Source organism: Palaemon carinicauda, chromosome 13 (genome assembly GCF_036898095.1).
Source record: "Palaemon carinicauda isolate YSFRI2023 chromosome 13, ASM3689809v2, whole genome shotgun sequence".
Lineage (NCBI taxonomy): Eukaryota > Metazoa > Arthropoda > Malacostraca > Decapoda > Palaemonidae > Palaemon > Palaemon carinicauda.
In genome coordinates, this window is record NC_090737.1 from 138,672,478 (window position 1) to 138,687,477 (window position 15,000).

At 33.6% G+C, this 15,000-nt stretch overlaps 1 protein-coding gene across 2 annotated transcripts in view; it reads left to right on the forward strand.

Moving 5' to 3' along the window:
- The window catches only part of LOC137652520 (fibronectin type-III domain-containing protein 3a-like), a 211,875-nt gene that overhangs the window by 39,645 nt on the left and 157,230 nt on the right, over positions 1-15,000 (forward strand). For both annotated transcript variants that reach the window (XM_068385974.1, XM_068385975.1), the window contains exon 2: positions 3,221-4,204. In XM_068385974.1, the coding sequence (XP_068242075.1) occupies positions 3,226-4,204 (979 nt within the window). In that variant the 5' untranslated portion in view covers positions 3,221-3,225. The remainder of the gene's footprint in view (positions 1-3,220; positions 4,205-15,000) is intronic.

Sequence of the window (15,000 nt, forward strand, 5' to 3'; positions counted from 1 at the left end):
GTCCTAGGTCAAAGGTCAAGGTCAAGGTCGAGCAAAAGGTCGACTGATTTAACCCTGACCTTAATCCCAACTTCGCATATGGTTGTCACACAGACTTCAAATACGCCTACGGTCTGAATTGATTCTGGGAAAGGCAAGCTGGGTTTCGAGAAATAAGCTGCCGGGGCGGAGGTCTGCACTCTCAGAGTGCTTTTCTAGTTAACGTTGTTACCTCCGCGAACGAAGTTGGAAGGAGGTTATGTTTTACCCTCTGTTTGTTTGTGTGTGTGTATTTGTTTGTGAATAGATTCCTGGCCACAATTTTAATCGTAGAGTAATGAAACTTTAATTGATTAACTGTTATATAAAAACCTGGAAATTAAAAAATTTTGGAAGGTCAAGGTCTAAGGTCAAGGTCGAGAACTAAGCTGCATTGGCGGAGATCTGCGCTCTACTGAGTACCTCCTCTTGTTTCAAATTCCTGACCACAATTTCAATAATAGAGTAATGAAATTTTCAGGGATTAACTGTTATATAAAAAGCTGGAAATGATTAAATTTTGGAAGGTCAAGGTCAAAGGTCAAAGGTCGAGAAATAAGCTGCATTGGCGGAGATCTGCGCTCTGCTAAGTACCCCTCTAGCTTCAAATTCCTGACCATAATTTCAATAGTAGAGTAAGGAAATTTTCAGTGAATAACCGTTATATAAAAACTGGAAATGATTAAATTTTGGAAGGTCAAGGTCAAAGGTCAAGGTCGAGAAATAAGCTGCATTGGCGGAGATCTGCGCTCTACTGAGTACTTCCCCTAGTTTCAAATTCCTGATCACAAATTCAATAATAGAGTAATGAAATTTTCAGGGATTAACTGTTATATAAAAAGCTGGAAATGATTAAATTTTGGAAGGTCAAGGTCAAAGGTCAAAGGTCAAGAAATAAGCTGCATTGGCGGAGATCTGCGCTCTACTGAGTACTTCCCCTAGTTTCAAATTCCTGATCACAAATTCAATAATAGAGTAATGAAATTTTCAGGGATTAACTGTTATATAAAAAGCTGGAAATTATAAAATTTTGGAAGCTCAAGGTCAAAGGTCAAGGTCGAGAAATAAGCTGCATTGGCGTAGATCTGCACTCTATTGAGTACCCCTCTAGTTTCAAATTCCTGACCATAATTTCAATCGTAAATTTTGGAAGCTCAAGGTCAAAGGTCAAGGTCGAAAAATAAGCTGCACTGGCGGAGATCTGCTCTCTACTGAGTACCTCCTCTAGCTTCAAATTCCTTATTACAATTTTAATCGTAGAGTAATGAAACTTGCAGGGATTAACCGTTATATAAAAACCTAGAAATCATTAAATTTTGGAAGCTCAAGGTCAAAGGTCAAGGTTGAGAAATAAGCTGCATTGGCGGAGATCTGCGCTCTACTTAATACCCCTCTAGTTTCAAATTCCTGACCATAATTTCAATCGTAGAGTAATGAAATTTTCAGGGATTAACTGTTATATAAAAATCTGGAAATCATAAAATTTTGGAAGCTCAAGGTCAAAGGTCAAGGTCACGATCAAGCAAAATGTCGATAAATAAGTTGCATTGGCGGAGATCTGCGCACTGCTGATTACCTCCTCTAGTTTCAAATTCCTGATCACAATTTCAATCGTAAATTTTGGAAGCTCAAGGTCGAAGGTCAAGTTCGAGAAATAAGCTGCACCGGCGGAGATCTGCACTCTACTGAGTACCTCCCCTAGTTTCAAATATATTTCCTTAAGGAAAGTCATTAACATGGTGTCCTTCAACCAACTGCGATGGTTTAAGTTAAGCCTATGGCCACCTAATGGAACATTAGTGTACATTTTTTTTTATACCACATTCCTTTGTGGTTTGGATGTTGTAATGTGACTTTAGATGTTTCGTTAACATTACTTTACAATCAGACCATAGGACAATATATTACATTATTATTATTTCGGGTGCTGTTATTAATCAATGCCTTAGAAAATGGTTTATTATTATTATTATTATTATTATTATTATTATTATTATTGTTGTTGTTGTTGTTGTTATTATTATTATTATCATTATTATTATTATCATTGTTATTATTATTGTTATTATTGTTATTTATATTATCATTATTGTTATTATTATTATTATTATTATCATTATTGTTTTTATTTTTATTTTTATTATTATTATTATTATTATTTTTATTATTTTTATCATTATTATTATTATTATCATTATTATTATTATTATCATTATTGTTATTATTATTATTATTATTATTATTATTATTATTGTTATTATTATTATTATTATTATTATTTTTATTATTATTATTATTATTAATATCATTATTATTATTATTATTATCATTATTATTATTATTATTATTATTATTATTATTATTATTATTATTATTATTATCATTACGTCATTAACATAAAATTAATTAAATTCCGACCATGGGACACTATATTAAATTATTATGATTTAAAACCCTGTTATTAATTAACAAAAGCAACAGGTATCATCTCTTATAGATTATAAAAAGGTTTATTATTATTATTATTATTATTATTATTATTACTAGCCAAGCTACAACCCTAGTTTTAAAAGCAGAATACTGGTAAGACCAAGGGCTCCAACCGGGAAAAATAACCCCGTGATGAAAGGAAATAAGGAAATAAATAAACTACAAAAGAAGTAATAGCAATCAAAATAAAATATTTCAAGATCATAAACAACATTAATTTCTTTCACAATTCTGATGTGGGGAGATGAACGAGGCAGGGACTTTTGTCGTTATTTTCTGGAGCCACTCCTTGAGCGGATTTAAAATTAAGGATGTTGAATATATATACTAGTATATATATACTAGAATAGATATATATATATATATATATATATATATAATTTATGAATAAATATGTATATATTTGTATATATATGTATATATATGTATATGCATATATATATATATATATATATATATATATGTAGAGAGAGAGAGAGAGAGAGAGAGAGAGAGAGAGAGAAATAAATATATATATATATATATATAGAGAGAGAGAGAGAGAGAGAGAGAGAGAGAGAGAGAGAGAGGAGAGAGAGAGAGAGAGAGAGAGAGAGAGATATCAAAGATACTGTATTATAATTATATTTATTCCCCTTATTACATTATGACATATTTAATGAAAACTAAATATCCTAATAACCAGTTTCTTCTTCTTCTTCGCCTCCTTCAGGTGGGATGGTGAAGGTGAGGGAGGGGGAGGAGAGCCTCCCCGCCCTTACTCCCAGAGTCACCCTCACCCCCACGACGCCGCTAAGTGACCCCACAGCTGAGCCAAACAGCCCTCTGCAGGGCGGCCCTGCGACATCATCTACGATGGGCGTCCCACCGTCGCCAGCCTCTTCGCTCTCAGCCTCCGGCCCCGTGTCCCCTTCGTCGTCCGTGAATTCGACGGGGGAGGAGACGCCCCACGCGTCCTCCTCCTACCACAGGCCCTATCACCATCATAGCTACTATAACTACTACGGCTATCACCCCTGGGGAGGTGGAAGTCGAGGTGCTGGATCCACAGCCGGTAGGAGACATTCCCCACACCATCATCACCATCACCACCACTATCACCACTACCAGAACGGTAGTGGTAGTGGTGGTAGTTCCGCTTCTCACCATGGCGTTAGTAGCGGTGGGGGTAACACCACCACAGGGAGTAACCACCATCATAGTAATGGTAGGAGCCATTATCACCATCCGCATGAATACTATAATCATAAAGGAGGGTATCAGAACTGCTATCAGGGCGCCTACCAGGGTGGCTATCACGGAGGCTACTCGGGGAAAGGCAGGCACAAGTACTTCTCTAGGGGCGGAGGGGCGGACGACCCTTGGACGAGCTGTTTGAACATGGGCGGGGTTAGAGGTAGGGGCGGTGGGCGTTATAAGGCCATATCTCCTACGCCCACGCGATCTAGAGGGACATCTCCTCGATCTAGGAGTTCGCAGAGCTTCACGCCCATCGACGAGAGCATTGGGTCAATTACCGTGGAGATGGGCGGTTCGGGCGGCCTCGTGGGCGCGGGTGGGACTCTGGTGGGAGGCCTGGAAGAAGGGCTGACCATGGCTTCGGTGGAAGAAGGGCAGCACGTCGTTCATCTTCACATCAATCCTGGAACCACCGTCAACTTCACCACGGAGGATGGACACGTCCAGAGGATCTCAGGTTAGTGAAGGACTCTTTTACTTGTTTCTAACTCTTTCTATTTTTGCCTTTTTTATGCTTTTATCTTATTTTGTTATTCTATTCTTTTTTTATATAATTTCTTTTTTTTTGTCTTTTTTTTCTTTTTTTTTTCTTTTATTAATTTTTTTATAATTTCTCTTCTTTTTTTGCCTTTTTTTTTGCTTTTTTTCTTATTTTTTTATTTTATTTTTTTTATATAATTTCTCTTCTTTTTTTGCCTTTTTTTTTTTTTGCTTTTTTCTTGTTTTTTTATTCTTTTCTCTTTTATAATTTTTCTTCTTTTTTTGCTTTGTTTATTTTTTATATTCTTTTTTTTATAATTTCTCTTCTTTTTTTTGCCTTTTTTTTATGCTTTTTTCTTATTTTTGTTATTCTATTCTTTTTTTTATATAATTTCTCTTCTTTTTTCTTTGCCTTTTGTTTTGCTTTTATCTTATTTTTATATTCTATTCTTTTTTTTATATAATTTCTCTTCTTTTTTTGCCTTTTTTTTGTTTTTTTTTTATTTTTTATTTTGTTCTTATTTTACAATTTCTTTTTTTTGCCTTTTTTTGCTTTAATTCTTTTAATTTTCTTATTTCTGTTGTTTATCATCTTTTTTTCTTCTTTTCTCTTATTTTTTGCTTTTCTTTTATTTCTTGTTTTTCTTTTGTTTACCTTGTTTTATCTTTTTTGCTTCATTATTTTTTGCTTTTCGTCTTTTATTTTTATTTTTCCTTTTTTCTTTTATTTATCCTCTTTTTTTTCTTTTTTTTTTTGTTATTTTTTGTTTTTCTTTTATTTTTATCTTTTCTTTTGTTAATCTATTTTTTCTTCTGTTTTTCTTATTTTTATTTTATATATTTTATTTTCTTTATCTTTTCTATTTTTCTTGTTTTTATTTTGTCTTCTTTTTATTTTATCATCCTTCTTTTCTTTTTGTGCTTGTTTTATTTTTCTTCTGTTTTTTCTATTATTTTTATTTTTCCCTTGTTTTTCTTTTTTATCTTCTTTTTCCTTATTCCTTTTCTTCCTAATCAGATAGTTGAATCGGTAGAACTTCAAAAGTTCAAATTTGTAGCGAAAGTTTTTATGTTGAACTTAAAATATGTTATTTTAATTGTTCATTACTTCTCTTGTTTATTTAATTTCCTCACTGGGCTATTTTTCCCTGACTCTCTCTCTCTCTCTCTCTCTCTCTCTCTCTCTCTCTCTCTCTCTCTCTCTCTCATACACCTATGCACTGCGCATATATATATATATATATATATATATATATATATATATATATATATATATATATATATATGTATATACAGTATCTACGTATGTATGTGTGTGTGTACTTTATGAGTCCAACATTCACTCCATTTAGTTTCCATTATTTACATTGCTTAAATGAATAACTGGCAACCCCCCCAATACTAATTTTATCTTTCCCTCTTTCTTTAATTTCAACTTTCTATTGCTCTTCAAATTAAAAATATTACATGACATCTGAAGCCAGTTTAAATGCGCTAATAACAGTTGTTATTTTGTTATTATAATTAATAACATATTCAACTATAATTGTATTTGGTAGACTTCCACCCACTTAGGTCTATAAAATATCTACCATGGTCTTCCACTATCTTGGGTTAGAGTTCTCTTGCTTGAGGGTACACTCGGGCTCATTATTCTATCTAATTTCTCTTCTTGTTTTGTTAAAGTTTTTATAGGTTATATAGGAGATATTTATTATAGCATTCTTAAAATATTTATTTTTTCCTTGTTTCCTTTCCTCACTGGGCTATTTTCCCTATTGGAGCCTCTTGGGCTTATAGCATTCTGCTTTTCCATCTAGGGTTGTAGCTTAGCAATTAATAATAATAATAATAGTAATAATAATAATGATAATGATAATACTTACTTTTCTGTGTAGTACTTAAATGACCAAAGGATATTGCTCCATAATGTTACTTTCAAAGTACTTTTATAAGTAAAATGTAGACAAGGAACTTTTTTTTATAACGAAGGTGGCTTATAAAGTATATATAAAGTACATGAGACAGATAGTACATTTTATATTCCCTACGCAAAACAGAAGAAACTAGACATTCTTGTCTTCCAAGAGCTTCGATAATGTAGATTTGACTATAAACGACTAATATGCTGTGTAAAATGCTATATGCCTAAAAATGTATAGGCTTACTTTAAATTAAACGCAAAGGTTTGTAGAGAATAGAGGTTAATTTAGTATAGGACTAGAAAAAGCAAACCTCTTGTAGGTAAATATTTTCTGAGCTTTAAATGCAATATGTTGTGTAAAATGCCATGTGCATAAGAATATATAGGCCTATATTAAACTGAACGCAAAGGTTTGTAAAGAGTAGGGTTTTATGCAGTATAAGACTAGAAAAAGCAAACCTCTTGTAGGTAAATATTTTCTGAGCTTAAATGCAATATGCTGTGTAAAATGCTATATGCCTAAGAATGTATAGGCCTAAATTAAACTGAACGCAAAGGTTAGTAGAGAATAGAGGTTTAATTCAGTATAGGACTAGAAAAAGCAAACCTTAAAAGTAGGTATATATTTTCTTAGTTTAATCAACATATCTTAAGAGTGATCTCGTAACTCCAAGGTGTTTCCATATCTTTGAGGCCTCTGGTGTTCAATAATAAAAGCCAAAGAGCTGACCACTCCTCAGAAGAAGAAGAAGAAGAAGAAGAAGGAGGAGGGGGAGGAGGAGGAGAAGAAGAAGAGGAAGAATAAGAAGAAGAAGAATTTCAATCTTCTCTTCTCCCAGTCACAAAACAGGTGTGTCAGGTCCCCGGGAGTCCCAGCGTTGCCATTCACATCGCCTCTCGCGGTAAATCTGGCTAGTTTTAGGAGAAATTAGCTAGTTACTTCCAATCTAGCTTAGTTGTGCTATTGGCTATTTGACGCTTTCCAGACAAATACAGGACGAAATATAGTACTTATTCCAGCTGATAATATATATTATAAACTAGTTTCCTTACATAGTATATTTCCTAACTTGAATATTGTATATTAAAACTATTTCAACTTTGTTATATGCTAATCTAGCATATTGGCGCTATTGTCTATTTGACGCTTTTCAGACAAATATAGCTCGGAATATAGTGCTTTTCCAGCTGATAATATGTATTATAAACTACTTTCCTTACATAGTATATTTCCTTACTTGAATACTGTATATTAAAACTATTTCAGCTCTCTTCCAATCTAGCATAGTTGCGCTATTGGCTATTTGAGGCTTTTCAGACAAATCCAGGAGAGAATATAGTACTTATTCCAGCTGATAATATATATTATAAACTATTTTCCTTACATACTATATTTCACTACTTGAATATTGTATATTAAAACTATTTCAGCTTTCTTCCAATCTAGCATAGTTGCGCTATTTGCTATTTGACGTTTTTCAGACAAATTCAGGAGAGAATATAGTGTTTTTCTAGCTGTTAATATATATTATAAACTAGTTTCCTTACATAGTATATTTCCTTACTTGAATATTATATATTAAAACTATTTCAACTTTGTTATATGCATAGTTGCGCTATTGGCTATTTGACGCTTTTTAGACAAATCTAGGAGAGAATATAGTACTTATTCCAGCTGATAATATATACTATAGACTAGTTTCCTTACATAGTATATTTCCCTACTTAAATATTGTATATTAAAACTATTTCAACTTTGTTATATGCATAGTTGCGCTATTGGCTATTTGACGCTTTTTAGACAAATCTAGGAGAGAATATAGTACTTATTCCAGCTGATAATATATATTATAAACTAGTTTCCTTACATAGTATATTTCCTTTCTTGAATTTTGTATATTAAAACTATTTCAGCTTTCTTCCAATCTAGCATAGTTGCGCTATTGGCTATTTGACGCTTTTCAGACAAATCCAGGGGAGAATATAGTGCTTTTCACCGTGATAATATATATTATAAACTAGTTTCCTTACATAGTATATTTCCTAACTTGAATATTGTATATTAAAACTATTCCAACTTTATATGCTAAGGATTTGGCGCGTTTTGGAAACTCTTGTAGCGCGGATTCAAAATCAGAATTCCCCCTGATAATATATATTATAAACTAGTTTCCTTACATAGTATATTTCCTTACTTAAATATTGCATAGTAAAACTATTTCAACTTAGCTATATGCCAAGGATTTGGCGTGTTTTCGAAACTTGTAGCGTGTATTCAAAATCAGAATTGGCAACCCTGCCCGGGCCTAGTGGACACTGATAATAATCCATCAGCTATTCAGCCACTGGCCTTTCCTTGTTATCATTCCACACTATCGCCTTTTTTGGGGATAGGCCTAGTAACAGGTAGACCAGGATACAAAGTGGTTTTGAAATGCCTTAGTTTTCTTTGTTTACTAAAACTAAAAGTAGGAAATAAAGGATATCTTCAGGAATATTGTAATGAACGAAGTTTTGAGGAAACATTTTGTATGTTTAGTTCATTCAGGCGAATTGTAGCTAAAGAAATAAAACTATATATATATATATATATATATATATATATATATATATATATATATATATATATGAGGATATCTTCAGGAATATTGCAATGAACGAAGTTTTGAGGAAACATTTTATTTGTTTAGTTCATTCAGGCGAATTGTAGCTAAAGAAACTATATATATATATATATATATATATATATATATATATATATATATATATATATATATATATATATATATAAAACATACGAATTAAAAAAGAAATTGGGATAAAATTCCATTTCATAGCAACGCTAAACCTTAACACATTAGCTATACTTTCTTGCTTCTTTCACTTTAGTCTTCTCAGGTACAGCATCAGCGCCCTCTCTTTTCCCATGCTAGGACCAGGGAGGGACAGACAATGGCTGCCTGCCTGCTGATGACTCAGCAGGTAGACCTATAGGCTCCCCCAGCCACTCGCAACCATAGCACATGCGTGCAGTGAGGTTGCATTGGGGTTCGAACTCTTGACCAACAGAATGCTAGTCAGATACTTTTCCTATTATATTAACCTCTGTTGTTTTGTTTCATAAACAGACTTACCTCTATACTTTGGTGCCCATATGTGTCTTCTTTTTATTATTATTATTATTACTAGCCAAGCTACAACCCCAGTTGGAAAAGCAGGATGCTATAAGCCCAAGGGCTGCAACAGGGAAAAATAGCCCAGTGAGGAAAGGAAATAAGGAAATAAATAAATGACGAGAATAAATTAACAATAAATCATTCTAAAAACAGTAACAACGTCAAAACAGATATATCCTGTATAAACTATTAACAACGCCAAACAGATATGTCATATAAACTATAAAAAGACTCATGTCAGCCTGGTCAACACAAAAACATCCACCATAATCCCTACATTAAAGGGTCGGTTGCCTGATACCCCCTCTCCAATGCCTTCTATGAAAGGCATCCTCTTCCGCTAAACCTCTTCTCTCCATATCATCCTTCGCCTTATCTCGCCATCTAGATAGTTAAGCATAATTTGCATTATTGGTGTAACGAGCCAATCAACCTGATCTGTTTACCAGCAGCATCCCACTATACTCAATTTTTTTTAGTGAGGCGCATTTGCACTGACTCGCGGGGGTGCCCTTTTAGCTCGGAAAAGTTTCTTGCTCTCTGATTGGTTAGAATTATCTTGTCCAACCAATCAGCGATCAGGAAACTTTTCCGAGCTAAAAGGGCACCCCTGCAAGTAAGTGCAAATCTGCCTCACTAAAAAAAATTGACTATAATCACCCCACTAGCCCGAGAGGCAATCATTTATCCAGCTTTGGAGTTTCGTTCTTATAGTTTTATTCCAGCTGTGACCAAGTTGTGGAATGATCTTCCTAAGCGAGTAGTTGAATCAGTAGAAGTTCAAAAGTTCAAAGTTGGAGCAAATGTTTTTATGTTGACCAGGCTGACATGAGTCTTTTTATAGTTTATATATGACATATCTGTTTTGACGTTGTTGATAGTTTATATAGGACATATCTGTTTTGACGTTGTTACTGTTTTTAGAATGATTTATTGTTAATCTATTCTCATCATTTATTTATTTCCTTATTTCCTTTCCTCACTGGGCTATTTTTCCCTATTGGAGCCCTTGGGCTTATAGCATCTTGCTTTTCCAACTAGGGTTGTAGCTTGGCTAGTAATAATAATAATAAAAAAATATAATAGTAGTCTACTAAAAATGTACATGTCTCACAATCTCATGGACAGGAGGTCAAGACCCACTCAGATAGTTTGTAGTAGTGTCTGTAATCCAATCATCCTTGTAAGCTAGGGATGGGAGGTTAGTGGGAACCTATAGGTCTACCTGCTGAGTCATCATCATCCATTGGCAGATCCTCCATGGTCCTAGCTTGGGTGGAGAGGGGCCTTGGACGCTGATCATATATATGTATGGTTGGTCTCTGGGGCATTGTCCTGTCCCTTGCCTCTGGCAACTCCTGACTAGCCTTTAAAGTCTTTAGGGTTGTATTACCTATTCAGTCAATTCACTAGCTTAAAACTGTACTGATGTTGCATCTAAATTGGTGTACATTTGTGTATAGAACCACCTCGTCTCCTAGCTGATAAATTTTATCCCTTTCTTTGGACGTTGATTGTTAGATATAACAATATCATCTGTTCCATGCACGCCATTTCATAATCCGTATATGGTCTTCGCTAATTTTACCTTATGACCTATTCAGGAATGCTTCTATACCTTTACAAACCTTTACAAGCTTCATAGCCAATCAGAGAAGGCTCTCAATTGTGTGTATCGGCAGTTAGGTGATAACTGGAAGACTAGGTGAATCCAACTATCTTTATTTCAACAGACAGGGGTTTTTATACAACAGTTTGAGTGGAAGAAGGGCACAAAAATTCAAACATCAAAGCAAGAAAAACCGGCTCAAACCGGTTCTGTTGACAGGGAGGTATAGAACGCGATGTATAATAAAAAAAAAACCGTTACAATATACAAGTGTAAAACACGTATGAGCTTTTTATACAACAGTTTCAGTGGAAGAAGGGCACAAAAATTCAAAAATCAATGCAAGAAAATCAGGCTCAAACCGGTTCTGTTGACAGGGAGGTATAGAGAGCAATATATAATGAAAAAAAAACGTTATAATATACAAGTGTAAAACACGTATGAGCTTTTTATACAACAGTTTCAGTGGAAGAAGGGCACAAAAATTCAAAAATCAATGCAAGAAAATCAGGCTCAAACCGGTTTTGTTGACAGGGAGGTATAGAGAGCAATATATAATAAAAAAAACCCGTTATAATGCACAAGTGTGATACACGTATGATTTACAAGCAATGTATGACTCCAGGATATTGAAGGACCTTCCATGTAGGGAGGTCGTATCAAGCAAAGAGTCCTTCCCTTGTCCATAGGCAGAGACAAAGTCTAGGTACACCTAGACCCATGGCCTACACACGCCTCTGCCTAGACCGTGAGCAGAGATATGCTATCGAAGGATGTCTATTTTCTCTGGCTATTTCAAATTAGAATTTCATTTTAGACTAAGAAGAGAACATGTCTGATTCTATCTCTCATTGATGTATTTAATCGACACATTATGTTGTTTAAAATATGATTTTTGTACATTACATTTATTTGGAATTAGTCTATTTACAGTGCTGGTCTTTTAATTGGAATAGGCCTACCATATAAGTTCTCTCTCTCTCTCTCTCTCTCTCTCTCTCTCTCTCTCTCTCTCTCTCGCGTGAAGTATTTGTGTGAACCAACTGTTGAAAGTTAACATTTCAGCACGGCGCTCTCTCTCTCTCTCTCTCTCTCTCTCTCTCTCTCTCTCTCTCTCTCTCTCTCTCTCTCTCTCTCTCTTCTCTCTCTCTCTCTCCAAATGCGTGTTATATATATATATATATATATATATATATATATATATATATATATATATATATATATATATATATATATATATATATATTATGATACTTTTATAATGATAAATATATTATACGGAATTTTAGGTCTCTCTCTCTCTCTCTCTCTCTCTCTCTCTCTCTCTCTCTCTCTCTCTCTCTCTCTCTCTCTCTCATGCGTTTCATATATATATATATATATATATATATATATATATATATATATATATATATATATATATATATATATATTATGATACTTTTCTAATGATAAATATATTATACGGAATTTTAGGTCTCTCTCTCTCTCTCTCTCTCTCTCTCTCTCTCATGCGTTATATATATATATATATATATATATATATATATTATGATACTTTTCTTATGATGAATATATTATACGGAATTTTAGGTCTCTCTCTCTCTCTCTCTCTCTCTCTCTCTCTCTCTCTCTCTCTCTCTCTCTCTCTCAAATGCGTGTTGTATATATATATATATATATATATATATATATATATATATATATATATATATATATATATTATGATACTTTTATAATGATGAATATATTATACGGAATATTAAGCCTAGGTTACTGGCTCATATTTACGGTGACTTGAGAGAGAGAGAGAGAGAGAGAGAGAGAGAGAGAGAGAGAGAGAGAGAGAGAGAGAGAGAGGTGTTTCTCAGCCTGAATCGATAGTGGGTAAATGTCATTGTTCAGTCCATATGACTGATTTATAAATTCTTTTATTTATGGCTTTTCATGGCACACACAGAAATATAAATTGTTGCCTTTTTATCTGCAATGGAGGAAGAGGTGTTTGCACGTTGAAGATGCTGGGTACACATACATACACACGCGTGTGCACACACACACACACACACACACAAACACACCCACACACACACAGACAATATAGTCTGAAGAGCTTCAGAATCTTCCATTTTTATCTTGTCTTGGTTTATTTGTCCTAGTTTAAAATTGTCGAAGATGCTAGCTACACACACACACACACACACACACATACACAAACACACACATACACACATACACACACAAACAAACAAACACAGAAACAATATAATAAGCTGAAGAGCTTCAGAATCCTCAAATTTTATCTTGTCTTGGTTTATTTGTCTTAGTAAAAAAATGTCGAAGATACTAGCTACACACACACACACACACACACACACATACACACACACACACACACACACATACACACACTATAAAAAGTTGTAGAGCTTCAGAATCTTCAATTTTTATCTTCTCTCGGATTATTTGTCAGTAAAAATAAAGTCTTTAGACCTTTTTCTCGTTAAGCAAATTTCTAATAGATAGGAAATCATTTTTGCGTTTGTTTATTTCACACAATAATAATAGTCTTCAAGACTGACGTCTGTCCTTTTTTTCTTTTTTTTTATTGACGTCTCATTTTTTTATTTAATTTTTTCTTAAGACACGTCTGTCATTTTCGATGTATGTATTTTATTTAATCTGACGTCTCTCATTTTTTATTTTATTTTATTTTTCTTAAGACTGACGTCTGTTATTTTTTATGTATTTTTTTTTCGAAAGACTGGCATCATTTTCTATGTATATTTTTTTTCTTTTGGAAACTGACTTCTGACATTTTCAATGTATATATATATATATATATATATATATATATATATATATATATATATATATATATATATATATATATATATATATATAATTTTTTTTTTGAAGACCGACAGTGTCCTTTTCGATGTATTTCATTTATTTATTTCTTATTTTTGAAGACTGACGTCTGCGATTTTTTTTTCATATATAAAGGTTAACATACATCTTTTATACTATCAATGGGCGGGTACACATTAATGTCATGAAAGACTAGCACTGCGTTTACATAAAGATTATTAATTACAGTCCTGAATGTGTCTTAAATGTTGTATGCAAAATGTGTTGGTAGTAGGTTGGCCAGGGCACCAGCCGCCCGTTGAGATACTACCACTAGAGAGTTATGGGGTCCTTTGACTGGTCAGACAGTACTACAGTGGATCCTTCTCTCTGATTACGGTTCTTTCCCTTTGCCTGTTCTTCACAGATTCTCCTCTGTCCTCATACACCTGACAACACTGAGATTACCAAACAATTCTTCTTCTCTCAAAGGGTTAACTACTGCACTGTAATCGTTCAGTGGCTAATTTACTAGCGATAATGGTAGAAGAGACTCTTTAGCTATGGTAAGAAGCTCTTCTAGGAGAAGGACACTCCAAAATAAGACCATTGTTCCCTAGTCTTGGGCTCATTGATTAAAATCTCAGTCTTTAAAGGAATGGAATAAGTCTGAATTATATATGAAGAAAGACTTTTTTGTCTTCATTGTTTATTCGCCTGATCTATGAGCGATCGATGAGGCCTTTTGCGTTGTTATGGAATGCAGTTGGCGTTCGAGTTTTTTTGTGTTCGAGATTTTGCGTTCGGGTTATTGTGCTCGAGATTTTGTGTTCTAGTTTTTGCGTTCGCTTCCTTGTTCGAGTTGGAGATTTTGCGTTCGTGGTTTTGTCTTCGAGTTCAAGTTTTTTTGCGTTTGAGTTTTTGTGTTCGAGTTCTTGCGTTCGAGTTATTGAGTTCGAGCTGGAGTTTTTGTGTTCGTGATTTTGTCTTCGAGTTCAAGTTTTTGCGGTATTAAATGACTTTGGGGTTGATATTTACATTGATTAAAATCACGTGTGTTAGTGATATATATATATACTGTATATATATATATATATATATATATATATATATATATATATATATATATATATATATAATGTATAACCTCGTTATAAAGGCATATCATCTTCCACTACTTCAAGAACATATCACCTTCTCAGGTAGCCCCATTA